This window comes from Anabrus simplex, chromosome 1 (assembly GCF_040414725.1).
Source record: "Anabrus simplex isolate iqAnaSimp1 chromosome 1, ASM4041472v1, whole genome shotgun sequence".
NCBI lineage: Eukaryota > Metazoa > Arthropoda > Insecta > Orthoptera > Tettigoniidae > Anabrus > Anabrus simplex.
The window spans coordinates 250,519,736-250,541,972 of NC_090265.1; the positions used below are offsets into that span (position 1 = coordinate 250,519,736).

The 22,237-nt window shown below is 39.2% G+C and overlaps 1 protein-coding gene across 1 annotated transcript in view; it reads right to left on the minus strand.

The window, feature by feature from the left end:
- Nucleotides 1-1,493: 1,493 nt before the first annotated feature.
- Nucleotides 1,494-22,237, minus strand: part of LOC136864594 (trypsin II-P29) — a 55,959-nt gene continuing 35,215 nt past the window's right edge. The window contains exons 5-7 of the mRNA XM_067141808.2: nt 20,470-20,580; nt 13,782-13,916; nt 1,494-2,620 (exon numbers count right to left, since the gene is read on the minus strand). Of these exons, the coding sequence (XP_066997909.2) occupies nt 2,408-2,620; nt 13,782-13,916; nt 20,470-20,580 (459 nt within the window). The 3' untranslated portion in view covers nt 1,494-2,407. The remainder of the gene's footprint in view (nt 2,621-13,781; nt 13,917-20,469; nt 20,581-22,237) is intronic.

Consider the following 22,237-nt stretch of genomic DNA (forward strand, 5'->3'; position numbering starts at 1 on the left):
CCATGAGCTAAAAGGTATGTTTGTTGGGACAGCTCGGGACTGTCCAGTTATACGACTGAGGTTGTTAGCCCCAGAAGATGAAATAAGAGCTTGATGTTCAGCTCAGGCTGGCATTTCCTCCAAACCTCACGCTTCGGTTTTCCCGCCGGTACTCGGGTGGCTGACTGCAGTGGTTTCCCACTGGGCTATGGGTGCGCCACGTCCTTACGTCCATTATGTAGACCCCTATTTTACCTACTGTGTATTTAAGAACAAGCCATGGAAGGTTTACGCACTCTTATCTACTAAGGAGGGAAGATTCCCTCCTCCTCCTCTCCACCTCCTAGTTTGTTTACGTGAGGCCAAATTCACCTCCGGCCACTTTCTCTGACCTTAAGAAATCTTTATCTGTCGGAAAGACTCGATCTCATACTAATTGATGATCTCGTCTTTCTCCTCATGCGTGAGAGTGGACTAATTACTTCTAAATTTCAAGTGTGCTGTTACTCAGGGAACTTGTGTTCCTTTTAAATGAGTTGGTTTCTGTTCCTGTTTTCTTAAAATTAAATTACGGTACTTAAATTTCACTTTTCCAAATTCATCATTTGAATATTGATGTTGATTTTTCTGTTTGCTTGCGTTCAGTTTGTTAGGAGGGGATGATATTCACATTTCCCCCCCTTTTACAATAAGCATCACCACCCCGAGATTTCCCTACTATGCCCTTTAATAGTTTATATTTACGTGTGGCAGGTTTCATGCTGAAAACGTACCTGTCCTGCTTTCCTGGGCTAATCCTTGCTGTCTTCTTTCCGGGTTGATAGACCTGTTGAAATGAAATAGAAAGGGTAAATTTTAACAAGATCAGAATTCTGTTTTGTTAGGATGACCTCGACCTCAAAGTACTTCACAACGAATGGTTAAATATTCGTACTTTTGTATGTTATAAAATAGCCCTCTCCTTGGCTGATTGGTCAGCGTAGTGGCCTTCATTTCAGAGGGTCCTGACTTCGATTCACAGTCGGGTCAGGAATTTTAACTGCATATGGATAATTCCTCTAGCTCGGAGACCGGATATTTGTGTTCGCCGTAATACACATCTACACATCACACTACCAACCACCACAGAAACACGCAATAGTGAATACATACAGTACATCCATATGGGGTTGAAGTCAGGAAGGGAATCTGGTCGTATAACTGGATCGCATATACACAAAATACCAACCCAAAGAAAAATGCAAAAGGCCATGAAGAAGAAGAAGAAGATCGAGTATTAAATAGAACAGAAGTAGGCCGCAAACTTCTAAGGAACCTAAAATAGAATATTCTGGTCTTATCACGTGATGATGCAGAGTCCTTGTATTGCATCTGATGCTGCAAGTTAAAATGATGGACAGTATGGCGTAGGGCTATCGAGGAGAAAAGACGGTTAGATATCAAAAAGTGGACAAGTTTATGCAATGCTTAGCAGCTATTTTAACTACTAAATAACAGAGGAACGTTGTCATTATCATATTCTGGCTACTTGAGGAAAACGAATTACAATATTTGAGAATGTTAAAGCCATTAAGAATTATTGAAATCACCAACACTTTACAGCCAACATAAAAACGAAAAAAGGATTTTTGATTTTGGATTACAGTCTTCAATTTACACAGTAGCAAAAGTAATTCCAGGGTTACACATATCACAGATCTCGTTTAAGGTGACATTAACTGATTGATTGTTCCTGTTCCAATATTATGCTCCTATAATCAGAACCACTGATTTAATTACAATGAAAACATACGTGTACACACATTAGTAACTGAACTCATCACTCATAGTACTAGCATTATAAATGAATGAATTCCAACGCCTTGAACTTTTAACAATAGACATATTGATTATCTAGCTATTAAAGTAAGATATTTCACACGCAGAGAAGAATGCACACATTACAACAAAACGAAAAATATGGTCTAGCATTTTAAGTTGCTTTTCAAAACTTTTATTTCAAAATTTATAATCAAGAAAAAATTCTAAGATTATTTTTTCTCAAGTTCTCAAGATTCGTCAGATTAATTCACAATAACCTATAAACATAATCTACTTAAAGTTTATTGACACAGTAGTTTTTGATTTAATGTACCTTTTTCGAAAGGATATGAAAGACGTGGGAAATGGCCATAGAAGAAAGTCTGCAAAATTTGAATTTTGATATCCTTGACAGTTTTCCAGAAAATGTGTATTGTTAAAAAATTAATATCGGTCTTCGAGCGGATCCGTGGCGAAAGGTAAATTGTGATAATATGCATTCGAAATTAAGTCAGTGTCACCTTAATTTTTTTTTTAAAAGGAGATGTAATTAAAAATGTACTCGCATGCAATTCAAGCTTTGCATGTAGTAAATGCCCCGCTAAAACTCATGCTGTAGCCAGTAGCTTCAGTCTTCACTATCGTTTTCATCATTGCTTCCAAAACCACTACCAGATCTGGTATCAAACTCTATGTCGTTATACATGGTCCGATCCAGCCAATCCTTGTAGTAGGCCAATTCCGTGTAACTCTGCGGGAAGTCCGCCTGGTTACATGGGATGTCGATGTTTGCGATGCCCGCCAGCCGCCCGTTACACACCAAGATACTGCTTCTGTCGCGCTGTGGGATAATAAGAAAAAAAATCACACAGTCAATATGTTTCCGACACATGAGACAGTGAACACTTTATATGTCGCATATTAGAAGTTAGAATAAAATAAAGCATCTGGAATTGAATTAACGCCAGACACTACGACATTCGTTCCATCCCGAAAAGTACCCAAGGGGTGGTTTCTGGGGGTTACAACCCCAATCCCCCCATATGGAGTTTCTACAAAAGAAAAACAAGAAACGACAATAAACAAGTGAAAGTCGACTCGAAGGGTTGGCTCTTTTGAACATTCGTAGAGAAAAAATTGTAAAACCAGCAGATCTCTTGAACGTGTTTTCAAAGAAGTTCGAGAGTTGGATTTTAGATTATAATCTGAATATACCATTCACCGTAAAACTATTCACTTTGATCATATTGTCCTTGTTCTGCATTTTAATATACTTGTATCGATGTCCTTATGACACTCGTGCATTATATTCGGTTCATAACCGCTGCAGGCTATTCAACATGATCATGCTGTACTATTCTAGATCCTTGCAGTTACCTGTAATTTCAGGCAGATAAATATTTAAAAAGTTGAGAAGTCCCCGATTGATGTCTGTGCTTGTGCGGAACAATCTCAAGAACCATCGAACAGGCATTGATGATCATTTTCATTGTGTAGAGCATTCTTCGAGAAATGTTTAGATGAGTGAAATTAAACTACAACAAAAGGTAGCTGAGCAGTAATGATCTTAGTGAATCAAGTCGAAGAGAAAAACGGCAATCGGAATGCTTTTTTTGGCTTACGCTGCCTAAACGGTTAACTATAGGCCCCAAGTGTGTGTAGAATTGTTGAGCATAGAAGGCTCTACTAGAAAGTCCACTGTAGCTAATGCCTACCTGTAAAACTTATCCCTCAATGTTACAGTTTGCAGCGAAAAATCATCCTTAAAATTATAAACGATGTAGTGGTTAGTGGGATTAGCTGCCACCCCCGAGAGCCTGGGTTCAATTCCCGGCTCTGCCACGAAATTTGAAAAGTGGTACGAGGGCTGGAACGGGGTCCACTCAGCCTCGGGAGGTCAACTGAGTAGAGGTGGGTTCGATTCCCACCTCAGCCATCCTGGAAGTGATTTTTCGTGGTTTCCCACTTCTCCTCCAGGCAAATGCCGGGATGGTACTAACTTAAGGCCACGGCCGCTTCCTTCCCTCTTCTTTGTCTATCCCTTCCAATCTTCCCATCCCCCCACAAGGCCCCTGTTCAGCATAGCAGTTGAGGCCTCCTGGACGAGGTACTGGTCATCCTCCCCAGTTTCATCCCCCGACCCAAAGTCTGAATCTCCAGGACACTGCCCTTGAGGCGGTAGAGGTGGGATCCCTCGCTGATTCCGAGGAAAAACCTACCCTGGAGGGTAGTAAACAGATAAGGAGGAAGAAGAAGAAGAAGAAGAAGATTACAAACCATATTTTGAGATTAATTTCGTAATCCCTTTCATGACAGTCCAGCTCCAAGGCTAAATGGTTAGCGTGCTGGCCTTTGGTCACAGGGGTTCCGGGTTCGATTCCCGGCAGTATCGGGAATTTTAACCATTATTGGTTAATTTCTCTGGTACGGGGGTGGGTGTATGTGTCGTCTTCATCATCATTTCAACCTCATCACGACGCGCAGGTCACCTACGGAAGTCAAATTGAAAGACCTGCATCTGGCGAGCCGAACATATCCTCGGACACTCCCGGCACTAAAAGTCATACGCCACTTTTTTCCTGTCATGACAAATTGTTTATTCGTCTTCTAAAAATAAAAATAGCCTTTGCAGTATGTTTTCTTCATGCATCTATAGAGTTGTCGGGAACAACGTTAACCGGGGATATGAGCGCTAAAGGGTTCGTCATACTCATATGTATATTGAAATTATTCGGTACTTCACACCGTAGTCTTTTTATCAGCAGCTAAAGTTAGCCAATCAGATCGCTTCGCGGGTGAATTCAAATGCGCTTTACGAGATGGTGATGCCGAGAAATCAGCATCAGGCACAAACATGCCGTGGGTTTCAGCTGGTGTCACCTTAACATACTTGCTATTGCGCGATCCTCTCAGCTCGGAGATCCTAGTTCAAATCCCTCCCCTGGCGAAGGCACAAACATGCCGTGGGTTTCAGCTGGTGTCACCTTAACATACTTGCTATTGCGCGATCCTCTCAGCTCGGAGGTCCTAGTTCAAATCCCTCCCCTGGCGAAGTTTCTCCGATCGGTGCCCTCAAATCGTTCTTAAGCCGTGTGCAGATTTAGCAGCAACGCCTCGCTGTACATAGTAGTGGTACAGATAGCACAGTATTTCTCACCGGCTAGGATTAAACATTCCTTCACGAATTCATCATCACTGAACGGTTAAGGTTTCTTTGCAATTAAATATGAAATTTTAAAACTCAATCGAACGGCTGACTCACTGATCGAATGCTCGAGAGGTTTATTTAATTTATCTTTCATTTCTGCAATTACACGTACCAGTTCTTCGCCTTGATACTGATCATGATCTGTAGCGTGACACATACTGTACTGGCGTTGTAAATTATATTTCTTTACATACCACAGTTCTTTTCTTAAACATTTAGCTGTACCATTTCCTATCATTTTCAACAAATAAGTATAGATCTTCCCATAAAGATAAAATGATCAGAGGCATAGATAGCTTGTTGCACTGTGATGTGCTCGGTTCATCCATGCTTATGCAGTGTACTGTACCACTACTAACACCACAATGTACAGCACAGCTCATGCCTACTACAAAGCCAGGCAGCCCCTTCGTCTCACTCTACGACTGAAGCGCCTGGCCACTCTGCACTCTTATGTTATACGGGCTCGCCGACGTCACACGTCAGCCAGTTGGTGGACACTGCTCTAAATGCTGCATGAACAGTAAAGAACGAACTAACAAGCAGCCGGCCAGCATTGCCCCGGCAAAATGCCGCATCGAGCTACACACGGTACATACAGCAGCCTAGATCAGGAGAGAAAGCAAATGATGTTCTCTTTATACGAGGAAATCTTACAAGGCATGACACAATGAATTCACAATTGCTCCCGAGTCAAGCCCGAATGGTTCGATAGTCAAATATAAAGTAAGGAGGCTACCTACAATCTCAGGGATATGGAAGATAAGAAATTATGTGTAATGATATAAGACAGAGCTGAATTCTATTCCGCTCCTTGTAAATATTGTAAGACACCCCCCCCCCCCCCCCTCCATCAAAGAAAACCCTACAGATTAACTCAAGGGAAGGAAATAAAACAAATACATTTTAGGATGGCATTGTCATTGTATCCATGGATCCACGACACTTTAAGTAGTAGATTAATGATGTGAATATACAAGTAGAGTTTGAGGAACGTACAAGCAAAATAAAATGAAATATAAATTATGGAGTATTATTATATACTTCATGTCCTTGATCCTTAGCCTACCGAGCTCGATAGCTGCAGTCGTTTAAGTGCGGCCAGTATCCAGTATTCGGGAGATAGTAGGTTCGAACCCCACTGTCGGCAGCCCTGAAAATAGTTTTCCGTGGTTTCCCATTTTCACACCAGGCAAATGCTGGGGCTGTACCTTAATTAAGGCCAGGGCCGCTTCCTTCCCACTCCCAGCCCTTTCCTCTCCCATCGTCGCCATAAGACCTATCTGTGTCGGTGCGACATAAAGCAACTAGCAGAGAAGAAAGATCCTTAGTCTTTCAACTCCTGTCGTTATGAAACACTTCAGAGATAAAACTCCCGGGCAAGTGGCCGCGCAGTTTGAGTCGTGTAGCTATCAGCTTGCATTCGGGAGATAGTGGGTTCGAACCCCACTGTCGGCAGCCCTTAAGATAGTTTTCGTGGTTTCCCATTTTCCAACCAGGAAAATGCTGGGCCTGTATCTTAACTAAGACCATGGTCGCTTCCTTCCTATTCCTAGCCCTTTCCTATCCCATCGTCGCAATAAGACCTATCTGTGTCGGTGCGATGTAAAGCAAAGAAGGGGAGAGATAAATCTAAACGTTACTGTTGTTGTTGTTGTTGTTGTTGTTGTTGTTGTTGTTTGAGTCAACAGTCCATAGAATGGTTTGATGCAGCTCTCTACGCCACCATATCCTGTGCCAATCTTTTCATTTCTACGTAACTGCTGCATCCTACTTCTGCTCTAATGTGCTTGTCGTATTCATACTTTGGTCTACCCTACCTTTCTTACCTCCTACACTTCCTTCAAAAACAAACTGCACAAGTCGCGGGTGTCTTAAGATGTGTCCTATCATTCTATCTCTTCTTCTGGTCAAATTTAGCCAAATCGATTTCCTCTCACCAATTCAATTCAGTATCTCTTCATGAGTGATTCGATCTATCCATCTCACCTCAGCATTCTTCTGTAACACCACATTTCGAAACCTTCTATCCTCTTTCTTTCTGAGGTAGTTATCGTCCTTTTTTTACTTCAATACAGTGCCACACTACAGACGCAAGTCTTCAAAAACAATTTTCTAATTCCTATGTCAATGTTCAAAGTGAGCAAATTTCTTTTCTTAAGAAAGGCCTTCTTTGCTTGTGCTAGTCTGCATTTTATGTCCTCCTTACTTGTGCCATCGTTAGTTATTTTACTACCCAAATAACAATAATCATCCAGTTCCTTTAAGACTTAATTTCCTAACCTAATATTTCTTGCATCACTTGACTTCATTCGACTGCACTCCATTATTTTTGTTTTGGACCTATTTATTATCATCTTTATCCCTTACCCAAGACTCTGTCCATATCATTCAGAAATTTCTCCAGATCTTCTGCAGTCTCAGATAAAATGAAAATTTTATCAGGAAATCTCAGAGTTTTGATTTCCTCTCCATGGATTGTGATTCCCTTCCCGAATTCCTCTTTGATTTCCTTTACTGCCTGTTATACAGGGTTATCCACCTAACATGTTACACGGAAATAACTTCTAAACCATTAAAGATATCGACATTGTGTTTTCATATTCGTAAATGGTACCCAGGGTCTTGTAAAATATCGTGCTACTTAGTCTCATGGGACGATTAATAACTGAGATATTGATATTAACTTCATATTTTTAAATGGAATGGCGTCCGACTCGTTGGCTGAATATTCAGCGTACTGGCCTTCGGTTCAGAGGGTCCCGGGTTCGATTCCCGGCCGGGTCGGGGATTTTAACCTTCATTGGTTAATTCCAGTGGTCCGGGGACTGGGTGTTCGTGCTGTCCCCAACATCCCTGCAACTCACACACGACACATAACACTATCCTCCACCACAATAACACGCAGTTACCTACACGGCAGATGCCGCCCACCCTCATCGGAGGGTCTGCCTTACAAGGGCTGCACTCGGCTAGCAATAGCCACACGAAATTATTATTAATGGAATTGCACAAATTCATATAGCTGGCCTAAAAGTTGAACTGCGTATAAGTATAAATATGTAATGAACCCTTTTGGTCCATACTGAAGGATACCTACCTTTCTTACCTATCAGCAAAGTTCATGAGATCTGTGTCTTGGGTCGTATCGGGTTCTTCGCCACTTGCTGAGGTAAAGGTAGGGATCAGTAATTCTAATCTATCTACTCAAATGAAAGGTTTGTTTAAAAAAAGTTCCTGTTTATTCAAGTAATTCATGAAGCATTCCTGATTTATCAACGGTATATTTTAACTCAATCGTGTCCACTGGACAATCATTTTTTGCATATAAGGGCAGAACACTGGTGTGAGCCTTTGACTTAACTGCCTGATGGGCATTCTTACTAGAAACCATTGTCTAAATTATTAATTTAAGAAAGTAAAGTCTGGAAATCCTTAAATTCGGCTTCCATGTGAGACTACATGTACCACCATAGTGATTCTTTATGGTCCAGCTCTCGTAACACGAACTCTGGACTCAGGGTATAATTAAGGCAGTCCAATCGGTGTGTGCCACACAGTGGTTATACGGCATGGACCCTTAATTGAATCGACGTGACCTGCGACTATGTCATGGACCGACATCTAAACTTCTAAGTTACTTTAAAGTCATTGTGGATGATGACCGGAAGGAAAATGATGCTACAGTGGCATATGGCCCTAGTCTAAGTCACCGAGGTTGATGACCCCCTGACCATCCAATTTTCTAAGCTGAAGGCTAAACACAATTAAGTTACATCGGTTGATAACCAAAGTTTCCACTTTACTATCCCCAGCACATTTCTGCTCAATCAAAGAAAGTCAAATCATGCAACAGTAACAATGCTCACTATACTTCGTGGCAGTAAAATCCATTACCTTCGGATATGTCCCCTTAATCGTTACGTTAACATTTACATATACCCCAGAAAATAAACTACGATTTCCAGAATGCATCTCCAAGTTATTCGCTTGATTTAAAGTTATTTCAAAATGCGGTTTTCACTGAATTTGATAATTAAATAAAATTAAATGATTTAATGAAATCTTAATGAACAACAGATTCTATCTCCGCGGACTAATGGTTTCTTTCACATGTCCCTACACAAGTCTTGACATAATTTAATGTAATCATGTCGGATGTCTATCGTTGATTCCAGTAGCTGGAAAAGAACTATTACATCATTCATGTCCAGTTTATATCTTGTTTCATGACCTCACACTTTAAATCTAATCTAACCCTGGCCATTATTAACACTTAGATAACACTAATAATTACGTACAAACCAAAAGCAACTCTCCATATAATTACGATGTCATATCTCGTCATAACATTTCATAAAGTTTGCGCACCCCTCACAGACAAAACAATCATCACTACCACCGCTCTATATTTTGGACAACCATGAATTTGGCTAACCATGCTCATTATACTCTAAGTTCGTGGTCTCAAATGCACATTACGTTCTCAATTAAACAAATTTACAGTATCTGATAACACACACGTTATTCCCGGATGAAAATTTCAACTAAATCCAACATTTAACGTTATCCCCTGCCGAGAAATGCAATCTCAATTCAATGCGTAACACAATCTGCATGTTCCGTAATTCGAGCGGCGAACCCCTATCAGCTGACGGCATTCCGCCCCAACCCTCGCTTGGCAGTGATGTGAGACATCTGCTCGTTCTACCTGACTGGCCTCTCAAAATGCAACCTTTAAACTCTGCCGACATAATTAAACAAATACGATATTTCTAACCAACAAAATGCACATAGATTATACTTCAAAATGCCCACAATAATTGTACACATCGCAAATTAATACCGACGCGGATTCTTGTATACTGCTTTCCATTCCAAACATTATAAAATCTTCCTCGGGCTTCCACAAGTCCCGGCTTCATTGACAGGTCTCCAACCTGATTCAAAAATCTCATTTCGACTCACACGACAAAACTAACCTCTGTTTCCCAAACTCACGACTATCACTGACAAAAGGACTGGAATAATATCCTTACTAGAATCCACGACGTCTAATAACACACAGTGCTTTAATAATGAATAACTTCGCATAAAATGATATCGTATTTTAATAACTGGATTTTCACGAAAACGACTGTAAAATTCTACTAAATCTATTTATTGTCAGTCAGACACAGTTTGAATGGGCCTAGAAAAACGTTTCACTCCGTGACCAAATTCATCACTCTATACTCTCACCCGACAGCGCGCTTCCACTCGATTGAAAATGGACCCCATGGATTTCTTATATTATTTACGTCAAAATTCAGACGGAAATTTTTTACATCGAGTGAACATCTTAATTTGACATCACAAAATATAGGCAATAAACACACGGAAATGACGATCTACATTGGAAGCGATATCCCTTCGAAACCCTATTTGATAACTTTTTACAACATCCTACGGCACTCGCAAGACTTCAAAATTTTACCCAAGTGGAAAATAAAACAAATGACCCTTTTTTCGTCGTATTCCGACATTTACAAAAACCGCATAGGGACAACCAACTGCGTCGTATACAAATACATATAATTTAGATATCATGAAACAAGATATAATAGGTGGCAAGATGGTAAGTCACATACCTTAAGTCACGCCAGCGTTCATCTTAGGGTTCACCTGTGACCCTGGCATTTTTATTTAGCCATTTTTACATTTCTGGCTGTACAGATCATTTTATTCTTCCGGTTTCCTGGAAATAAAGCATAAAAAGAAAATGCCCTTCACTTGTTGAGCGCACACGATGGACTGTAATTATTTCCGCACACGAATTACTTTCTTTATCAAATACAAATTTATTCCGTACCTTGACCGTCCTTTTTGGTACAATTATTTCCACTCAAGGAAACTATCTCCACATGGAGTCAAGACCCCAGCCACAACGGCTAAAATCTGTTGGTTGGACTTAGTCTACTTTTGTCGTTCAATTTTGCAGAAAAGCTCAGCCCTCTGTCTTCAGCCTCGTGATACAAAATGCAGGGGCTTCATCATGGCGTCCTTCCTTATTTATAGAAACTATCCTCTCTCTCCGGGCACCTCCCTTTGCCGCCAAGAAAATTTCCATAACTTTTCTGACTTAACTAAACTGTAATGACAAGAGTTTTGAAGGTGACTACATACTTGCTACATTTCCGGCGGTAGTGTTTATGGACATTAAAAAATTTAAACATATTAAAATAGCTGGATAAATGACCTCATTTGATAGGCACTATATTTTTGTCGACTTGGCTTGGGCACGCCATACACACGCGCTCTTCTGAAATAGTCCACAAAAATGACTTAGATTCTTCCGCCGTCGACACGTGCGAATGACGTCACGTATCCCAGAGCGTGGGACGGAAAGTAGCCATCCCCTCGCCACGTGTCAACTCAGTGCTATCAAGAATCGAACTTCTTATTCCAATTGACAATTTAATACATAATATTCTTAGGGCACAAATGTCATGGGTTCAGTAAGTATTTTCAAAATCGGACAAGTACTTTTTGAGATATAAGTAAGAACAGCATGCGCGGTTTTGCATGCCGCATCAGACGGCGTGAAGTCGGGCAAAAACATATTGACACGCAAGAAGTTTCCTGGGAGTGAGTTCAGCCACAGAACGGATACCAGGCATGTACTGTAAACATAATGTGATGTACCGTAACATACCCTGGGTGTGCAACGTTATTGTATGACTGGCAAACACACAACGGGGAAGGGAGATTAAAGTTGTTATGTTTTGACATCTATGTGTAATAGGTTGCGGTCAGTTTAGCGTATTTTCCCATGGATGGGAATGGGAAGGATTTGGAAAGGACGTCGGCCGTGGCCTATACCAAAGGTACCTATCCGGTATTTGCCTGGTGTTGGAACATGGGACACCATGAAAATCACTTTCAGGTTGGGCGAGGCAGGACTCGAACCTGCGCTCTTCCGAATGCACGCTACTACAGTCGCGCTTGAGTTCCGCGAAGATTAATGTGTGTAAAATAAGTAAATAATAGTATTGCTGCCATCTCACCACGATCAGCTCTGAACATCCCACATAATAAGTCGAGCTGTTTGTCCCCTAATGTCTAACCTATCCCAACCCAAATAATCCAGTATTGGTAACACTGCTCCTTCGCCTGAAATAACCCAGAACAAAACGAGGTGAGCTTTGTACTACACACCCCCAAGCAAACGGGGCTACTTGACCACGCTGCTAAAGCCCCGGAAATGAAATACAACAAACAGCCACCCTTCTCCACAGCCTGTCGAGTTTCTTAATCACGTGTAGCGGCTAGCATTCGTAGTTGTCGCCGCGGTGGTCCGGTATCAATTTCCGGCTCTAATAAACAGTTCAATTCTGGATGGAGGGCTGGAACGGGGTACACTCAGCCTCGTGAGGTAAAACGGAGAAGAGGTGGGTTCGGTACCCATCTCAGCTATCCTGGAAGTGTTTCCGTGGTTTCCCACCGCTACTCCAGGAAAATGTCGGGATGGTTCCTTACTTACGACAACTGCCGCCTCCGTCCCAATTCCTCACCTGAATTACAAATACAGTACACTACTACAGACACCACAATAACAAAATTTATCAGGCACATTCTAACAGACATACAGTACACACACACACACACACACACACACACACACACACACACACACACACACATGGGGCTACACGACCACGATGTCCAAGCTCCGGAAATGAAATAACAACAACTACCCTCTGTACCCCTTCGAGTGTCTTAATCACGTACCTCTGGAGAGGAACCCGAACAATAAGATGCAGTACTGGAAGTGCGACCGTATAAGCATTACTGCTCTGGAGTAGACTTAGTGTTTGAAAATGTGGATGTTGTCATGCAATCGCAGTGTGAATGACTCACGTCCTGCAAACAAATGGAAATAGTAAGGTAAGGTAGTGTAGCTGCTATCAGAGGGCGTAGGAGGGGAAGGTCTTGCTTTTCTAGAAGGATCTCTTCCGGTATTTTATGTTATGTTTATTTCTCAACTCATATAGTAGTATGTACTGTACACTAAAACCAGTGACAATTATAGCTTTCGTAAAATTCCTTTCAAGGCACTCATTTTATTCCTTTTAAACACATCAAACCTCCCTGTCCTGTCATGAGTTCGCCTATCATACACACTTTGCGAACCCATCACATGTGTACGAAGTGCTTACATGCCTGGTATCCATTCTGTGGCTGAACTCACTCCCAGGAAACTGCTTGCGCGTCAGTACAATATGTCCTTGCCCGACTTCACGCCGTCTGATGCGGCATGCAAAACCGCGCATCCTGTTCTTATTTATATCTCAAAAAGTACTTGTCCGATTTTGAAAATACTCGTATATTTGAACTTGTACGCAGTTGAACTTTTAGGCCAGCTGTATGAATTTGTGCCGTTCTATTTAAAAATATGGAGTTAGTATCAATATCTCGGTTATTAATCGCTCCATGAGAATAAGTAGCACGTTATTTTACAAGAACCTGGGTACCATTTACGAATATGGAAACAGAATGCCGATATCTTTAATGGTTTAGAAGTTATTTCTGTGTAACATTTAGGTGAATGCCCTGTATATAAACAATGAAAACACAGAAAAGAAGGGGGGGGGGACAAACTGCAACCTGCTCTCACTCTTTTCTGGATTACTCCTTCTTTTTCAAAGCCCTCGATTAGTATCACTGCAGACTAATTTGTATACATATTGTGGATAATTCTTCGTTCTCGGTATCTGATCCCGATGACCTTCAAAATCTTAGCTTACTTACTTACCATGCAGTTATCGCCGTTATTCACCGCGTTGCCTGCACATACTGTGTCCTGCTTCTGAGACGGATGGATCATCGTACATATTCTATCGGGCCACAGTGGTACTTTCATACTCTCGAGGTAGAAGTGTTTAGAGACCTGAAAATGGAAAACAAGCACAATATTATGCAGCCTACTAATATAAACACTTGTTAACAATGAGTTTCATTAATATAGACTTCATATAGTTTGTACTCAGTTGTAACTTAAATGCCGGAGTAGAGATTGAGCCAACGATGGCAAGGGCTGATTGTTATTTAGCGAGTTATTTTGCCTCCCAACCCTTTGAGTGCCAACCAGTCTTTTGAAACATGTACCATGTTACATTCCCTTAACTTACACAAGTAGCTGCAAGCAATAGTAATTCACAAATGTATTTTATCATAAAGTGGTTAAATACACACAGATTAGACTGATTGAAGGTTAGAATAGATAAATAGTTTGGGCAAGTAGTTAAGATCAAACAGCTAGTATTAAGTTAAACTATCGTGAGGAGTTAGGGCAGTGGTTCGCAAAGTGTATGCCGCGGCTCCCAGCGGTGTCGCCAAATTTTCTCAAGGGCGCTACGCCGAGGGTATATCGTCGTGTGCGTGTTATTTGGCAGCCTAAGGCTTATTATATCGATTACCAGTCACCAGTTAAGATTTCGTAAAATATCATACAAGCATTCATCAGTATGTTGGGTGAACAGACACTTCATCGCATGCTCACCTAGTGCATTTCCGAGAAGTTACTGACTTAGTGGTACTGCTTGAAAATCATCGCTCTGTCATCACTTGTATCAGCAAACAGTTATTACCATATATTTAGCAACCCTTAAATCTTGTAAGTAATTATCCCGCTAAAACACAGACTATTTTAATTTTATTTTAACTTTAAATGAAACATATTTCTATGTCTACAAACACGGAAATATAAACAATGTTGTCAAAATGTACCTACCTAGATGGGGAGATATCGGTCGACCTCAGAGCAGAGCAGACAGAGTGGTAGTATGGATTTGAATGAATATAGAAATAACAGAATACTCATTTTGTGGACACTATTATTCATGTTGGGAAGCAGAAATCAGTTCATTTTTGAAGCTGGGGTGAAAACTATATAAGAGAGTAAGCCACAAACACAGTTTACCTATTTTATTGCTCAGAAACAAGTGAACAAAGCTCACTCCAACTTATGTATCCGATAGCTTGTACTCACGTCCACAGATTACGCACAAGTGCACAAGCTGGCAAACCAGAACTTTTGCCCAGCGACAGTTGCAAAATGGCAAAATTTCTGAACGAGTTGCCATGGGTAGATATCCATCTAGTGATTCATTTTAGGGGCAATAATACGTGACCTGCCAACATTCCCGGGAGCATTATGTTTATATACGAAAAGAAAAAAGGTATATGTGACAGGTTACAGGTCAGTAAGCCTAAGAATGTCAAGTTTAATGACAGAAGGTCCTTTCAACCAATGCATGTGACGTTTTTGAATGGAAAAGTTACGTTCTTGTTATTTGGATTCCACGTAAAACTAGGTATTCCATGGTTATGACCACAGTATCAACAGTCTTACCATTCGTTTAATATCAAAAAGGACATGAAGAACCGAGTAGAAACATACCAGGAAGAAAAAGAAAGTGAAGAGGATGAAGGCATCTCGATGGAACGCTTCCCAGCCGTTCAACCTAGCGAAACTCTCTTGTTGTCCTAAATTTCGACGGTGACATTTTGATATGAACTTGAGAAATCTATATATATAAAATAACTTGTACTGACTGACTGACTGACTGATACATCATCGCCGAGCCAAAACTACTGGACATAAAGATTTGGAGATACATTCATATTAACATGTAGGTGCTCGCTAAGAGAGGATTTTTGGATATTCCGTCGCTAAGGGGGTGAAAAGGGGGGTTAATTTTTAAAATGAGAGTATCTATATCTCAAAAACTTAAAAGTTTACAGACGTAAAAATTGGTATTTGGAATCTCCTCTAAAAAAGAGACACGTATTTTTGCGTTCTTGGATAATCCGAAGAATAGGGAGTGAACAGGAGTGAAAAACGGGGTGAATTTTAAAAGAAGACTATATCTCAGACACGAAACATATTAGAGATTTGAAAACTGGTATTTGGAATTTCCTGTAAAAGTAAAGAAATATAAATATTTCTTTCGGAAAATCCAGATAAGGGGAACTGAAAAAGGGGGTGAAATGTTAAAATTAGCGTATCTACAGTATATCGCAGAAACATAACATGTTGCAGACTTGAACATTGGTATTTGGAGTCTCCTTTAAAAATAAGGAAACACGTATTCTTTAGTTTTCGGGGGAAAAACCCTTAACGGGGGGGGGGGGGAATGAATTGAAATAGTTGAATTATTTGTATGAGAATGTATATATACACCAAAAAATCTAAAAGTGTTACAAACGTGAAAACTGGTATTTGGAATTTCCTTTAAAAATAAAGAAACACGCATTTGGTGGGGGAATCAACTTCGTGGTGTGGGGGGGGGGGGTATGAAAACGGAGATGAATTCCTTTTACGAGGATACATATATCTCAAAAACTGAAGATGTTACAGTCGTGATAATTGGTATTTGGAAGTTGTTTTAAGAAATGGGTACTGTTTGTTTTTGGAAAATTCCCTTGAATGGGGAGTGTGAAAGGAAGTAAAAGAAATTGAATTATTTTTTTGGAGAAACTTATATCTCAAAACTGAAGGTTACAGATGTGGAAATTTGTATTTGGAATGTCCTTTAAAAATAAAGAAACACGCATATTTTGGGTGGGGCGAAACCAACTTAACGGGCGGGGGTGGAGTGAAAAAGGAGTTGAATTCTTTTCATGAGGATACTTATATATAAAAAACTGAAGATGTTACAGACATAAAAATTTGTATTTGGAATTTTCTTTTAAAGGAACACGTAATATTTTGTCTTTGGAAAATCCACTTAAGGGGGGATGAATTAATTGAAAATTTAGTTGAATTCTTTGTATGAGGATGCTCAAAAACTAAAGATGTTACAGACGTGAAATTCTTTTAAGAATAAAGAAACACGCATTTTGAGGAGGTGAGAAATCAACTTGGGGGCGGGGGCGGTGAAAAAGAAGTTTAATTTCTTTTTATGAGGATACATATATCGCAAAACTGACAATTGTCATTTGGAAGTTTCTTTATAAATAAACTGAGGATGTTACAGACATTTATAAATAAAGAAACAAGTTTTTTGTTTTCGGAAAATTCACTTGAGGGGGAGGGTGAAAGGAAGTGAAAAATTTACTTCTTTTTGTGAAGATACTTATATCTCAAAAACTTAAGGTTACACACGTGAAAATTTGTATTTGTAATCACCTTAAAAAATAAAGAAACACGCATTTTTGGAGGGGGGCGGGAACAACTTAACGGGCTTGGGTGAAAAAGGAGTTGAATTGTTTTCATGAGGATACTTATATCTCAAAAACTAAGTATGTTAAAGACTTGAAAATTGGTATTTGGAATCTCTCTTAAAAATGAAGAAACACGTACTTTTTGGTGAGGGGGGAATCAACTTAACAGGTAGGAAGGGGTGAAAATGTAGTTGAATGACTTTTATGAGTATATTTATAGATCAAAAACTGAAGATGTTACAGACGTGAAAAATTAGTATTTGGAATCTCCTTTAAAAATGAAGAACACGCATTTGTTTTTCCGGAAAATCGACGTAAGAGCTGTGGGGTTGAAAATAAGTAAGTAAGGAGTTGAAATATGTTTATGAGGATACTTTATCTTAAAACTGAAGCTGTTACAGACGTGAAAGTTGGTATTTTGAATTTCCTGTCAAAATTAAAAACACGTATTTTTTTGTCGGAAAGTCCCCTTAAGGCGAGAAGGGTGGAAAGAAGTGAAGAAGAAGAACTTGAATTATTCGTATGAGTATACATTTATCTCAAAAACTGAATGTGTTACAGTCGTACAGACATGAAAACTGTTATTTGGAATCTCCTTTAATAGTAATGAAACACATATTTTTTTGGTTTTCGGAAAATCCAGTTCCGGGGCTGAAAATAATTGGAAAAGCGGGTGAATTTTTAAAATCAGTACTGGTATATCAACATTATATGTCAAAAACTTCACATGTTAGAGACAAGAAACTTGGTATTTGGAAGGTCCTTTAAAAATACAGGAAACTGTTCGTTTTTGTTTTCGGAGAAGGCACTTAACAGGGGGTGAAAAGAAGTGAAAAATAGTTGAATTGTTTTTATGAGGATACTTATATCTTAAAAACTGAAGATGTTACAGGCGAGAAAATTGGTATTTGGAATCTCCTTTAAAAATTGTACCGGGAGGTACACCCCAAAGCCGCGCATTCAAACTCAGCGCCTAAATGAACTCCTATATTGGTAAAACAGTGAAACTGAAACTACACCAACTTAGAACTTTACTCAGATGTCACCAGAGAAATATGATGTAATTTTGTTATTGTGCAGTTGCCTAGTCTGAGTGAATTTCTCCTTGTTTTGTTTGCCATTCATCAAGAAGTTTGGACATTTTTCCACAGATGACACCAAAAAAAACTATAATCAGGCACCCTGCTGCAAAGTGAAAGAACTTATAATTTAAAGAAGTTTTGTATTTCTAGGTTTTTGTTACTGATTGATGTTCATTTATTTTTCGGTTGGCAATATTTCCTTTTTATTTCCGCCAGTTTTGAATCTAGCCAATCACTAAATTCTGTAATTAATTTTCCGCCTATCACAGGCTTCTTGTTCGATTCTGAGTGTTACTTTTGAAATCTACCAATAAAATTGAGAGGGGTAGCCGGTATAGTCTTGAATGATCTCAAATCCTCCCTGAGGGTTTATAAACTGCAGCTTTTCTCGTTTCTTGGCCAATTGTTCGACGTCTATCTGAGTGTGTGTGTGTGTGTGTGTGTGTTAAGCAGGAGGTGGGCGGCCTCTTTCGTCGGCAGATAGAACATCTACAAGGTAATGGCCACATAACTTTATTCTTTCTTGTACCTCCGCAGTTTTACCCGAGGGAAAGGTCTGACTCTTTAGTTATGTAACAAGCTTTTCTAAAATGTAACTTTCTTCCGGTTAATGTAAAACCTTCATTAAATATTTAACTGTAAATCGGGAATAGAGAGTGAATTACCCTCTCGAGCTCCCCTTCATCTTGGTTTGGGGTGACTACGTTTTTCTCTAACTGTTTTTCCTACTGTAATGTGTTAAAGTAATTTCTATACGAGTCACCTCAGTAGTTTGGGAATAGCCCCTGTTTCATCGGCCTAGAGCCCCTTAGGTTGTTTTAGTGTTCACATATCTAGGAGTGCAAGTATACGCCTCCATTCAGTTTGAGTTTTGGGCCATTTACTTAACCTGTTCTTTTCCGCAAAGGCCCTGTTTCAAATTGTAAGTTGGGCCATGGAAGGCCAGAGCGTGTAAGATTTTTGAGGGTGCCTCGAGGAGGCTGAAAGAAACGGAGAGCCTGTTAGCTCTTTTTCTAGTATTGTAATTGTAATTGTATTTCGGGAGCAAGTGCTCGTGTATTAGGGGATTTCTGCCCTTGAATAATTTGTGCTCTTTTGTAAATTTGAGCTAGGAGCTCAGGAAATGTAAAGCTAGGGGCTTGAAGCCCAGGATCTGTTAAGACCACTTATCTTGTCTTTTCCTAGACTTGTTTTAAGATTATCAATGTACCCTGATGTTTCATTGTTATGAAAAATTGTTAAGTTTGAAGTTCTTAAAATATAACCTTCAGTTTCAGTTTTAAATTAATTTTGATGTTGTAGTTAGACCCATTCAAGCCCGCACCTTCTTTCATCACCTCTGCGTTCCACAGATACCCCGGAACAAAAATAAAGAAACATGTATTTTTATTTTCGGAAAATACACTTAGATCAGGTAGGGGAAGGACTGATCAAGGGGTTGAATTATTTTTGTGGGGATACTTATGTATATCTCGAAAATTGAAGATGTTACAGGTGTGCGAATGGGTATTTGGAATCTCCTTTAAAAATAAAGAAACATGTATTTATTTTTTCGACTTGAGAAAAGACTGTTTCTCACATGTACAGTTCTATGTCGCATAGTCATCTTAGCCCCAAAAGGTAATACCACAAACAGGGTTTACAAGGAATTCCTGGGGCAAATGTAACTCAATTTTTGGGTGAGTTTTTATACTTTAGGGATTTTCAGATAATGTCAGAATATGAAACATATATTATTAAAATTGGCAAGACACATTAAAACATTGATGTATGGTACTACATCTAAAATATAATCTTAGCAAATTTTGTTAAAATTATAATTCATATGATCGGTAAAAACAGTTGAACTGTCCATTAAACTCTTGATAATGTTCTTGGGGATAACAGTTGTGCTTTGTAAAATCTTAAATCACTGTTGTGAATTTTAATATTATCTATTTTGTATTCTGATATATTAATGTTAATTTATTATAGCTGATGATGTCCCTTAGGGGACGAAACATGTACTAATATAATAAATTATAAATTGTATTGAATAGGTGGACCTCGTATTTTATAATATTTAAGTTTATCATAAATATTCACTATTTGATATATGGTCAATACGGGATTATTGTTATTAGAAATGAAGCTGTTAAAACTTGTTACATGTAATGAACTTGAGATGCGAAGGAGTAGAAATAATGTACCTACTGGAGATCTGACCCAGCCGCTGACGACACAGTTATCAGTAGGCTTGCCGAGGATGTCTCGTACACCGATGGGCTGAACTCCTGTGGAGTCTTTAGGAAACGCCTTATCCACCTGAACCAAAACAGAACAAGTCACTGAGTATTCATAACAGAAATTTAGGCATATTGGTGAGGGTGGATATTAGGTGGGGTAAAATAGAAGGTAGTCCAAATTATACACATGTTGATTTATAATATATACATACATATATCTTCATTATACACTGTTGCACCTTTAAGCATTTAGTCTGCAAGCCTCTGTGAATTTACTAAACGCCGTCACAATCATCTATTTGTAACTAGCTCTGTGACCTGACTTAGTTCTGTACTTCTTATCTTTAAATCATTCGAAACTGAGTCCTGCCATCGTCGTCTTGGTCTCCCTCTACTTCTCTTACCTTCCATGATTGAGCCCATTATTCTCCTAGGTAAGCTAGCCTCCTCCCTTCGCCTTACATGACCCCACCCCCGAAGCCAGTTTATGCGTACAGCTTCATCAATCGAGTTCATTCCTAACTTGTTCCGAGTAATCTCCTGCCATTGCTCCCACCTGTCTTACCCCCTATCATTCTCGCTACTTTCATGTCTGTTACTTCTAGCTTATAAAGAAGAAATTCTGAGTACACCCAGCTTTCAATCCCGTAAAGCAAAGCAGGTCTAAAAACAGACCGATGTAAAGATAGTTTCGTCCGGTAGCCGACTTCATTCTTACACAATACTGTTGATCGCAACTGCGAGCTCACTGCATTAGCTTTGCTACACTTTGACTCAATCTCGCTTGTTATACTACCATCTCGGGAGAACACACATCCTAAAAACTTTAAATGATCTACCTCTTACAGCTTTGTTTTCTAAATTTTCCGATTTCCTGACGTCCTTTGGAGGTATATACATTTTATCCTTGGCAGAATATCGATGGCTTTCTTTTAAAACCTCGTACGTCCAAATGTTCTTCCTACCTATTATATCCCTTAAGACTGGCCACGCCTCCCGGTCATATATTTGTATGCAGTCCATCAGAATAATTTTCGCTGTGTTCATTTTCCTTTGCTAAAGTCTAAAGGAAAATGGACCTTAACGTACCGAATTGTAGAGATGTTGATTGCATGGCAAATTTACACATTCCTACAGTATAATGTATTTAAGGTTCATTTTCCTTTACAAATTGGCAGAGGAAAATGACCATAACGAAAATCATTCTTTTGGACTGCATATAAATATGGGACTGGAAGGCGTGACCAGTCTTAAGGAATATAATGGATAGGAAGAGTATTCGGACTTACGAGGTTTTTAAAGAAAGCCATCGATATAACACTTTAGGTTTCACCTATTATTTATTTATTTATTTATTTATTTATTTATTTATTTATTTATTTATTTATTTATTTATTTATTTATTTATTTATTTATTTATTTATTTATTTATTTATTTATTTATTTATTGTCCAACAGGCATTTCTGCCCATTTACAGAATATTTCTAAAGTTATAAATAATATACAATGCAAATTAAAATATGAAACCTAATACTATACTTATGAACTATGGACAGTGGTAAGTGTGTGTTTCAACTTAATATTTTAATTTGTCCTAAAATATACAATGTTAATCTAAATTCATCTAAGGACACAAGTATGATGCCCAATTTAATTTATGTCTTGTCTCTATGGAAGTTCCCTTCTGACTGTCCTTAAAAAGACACTCCCGTTGTCAAATATATGTCCACGTTTG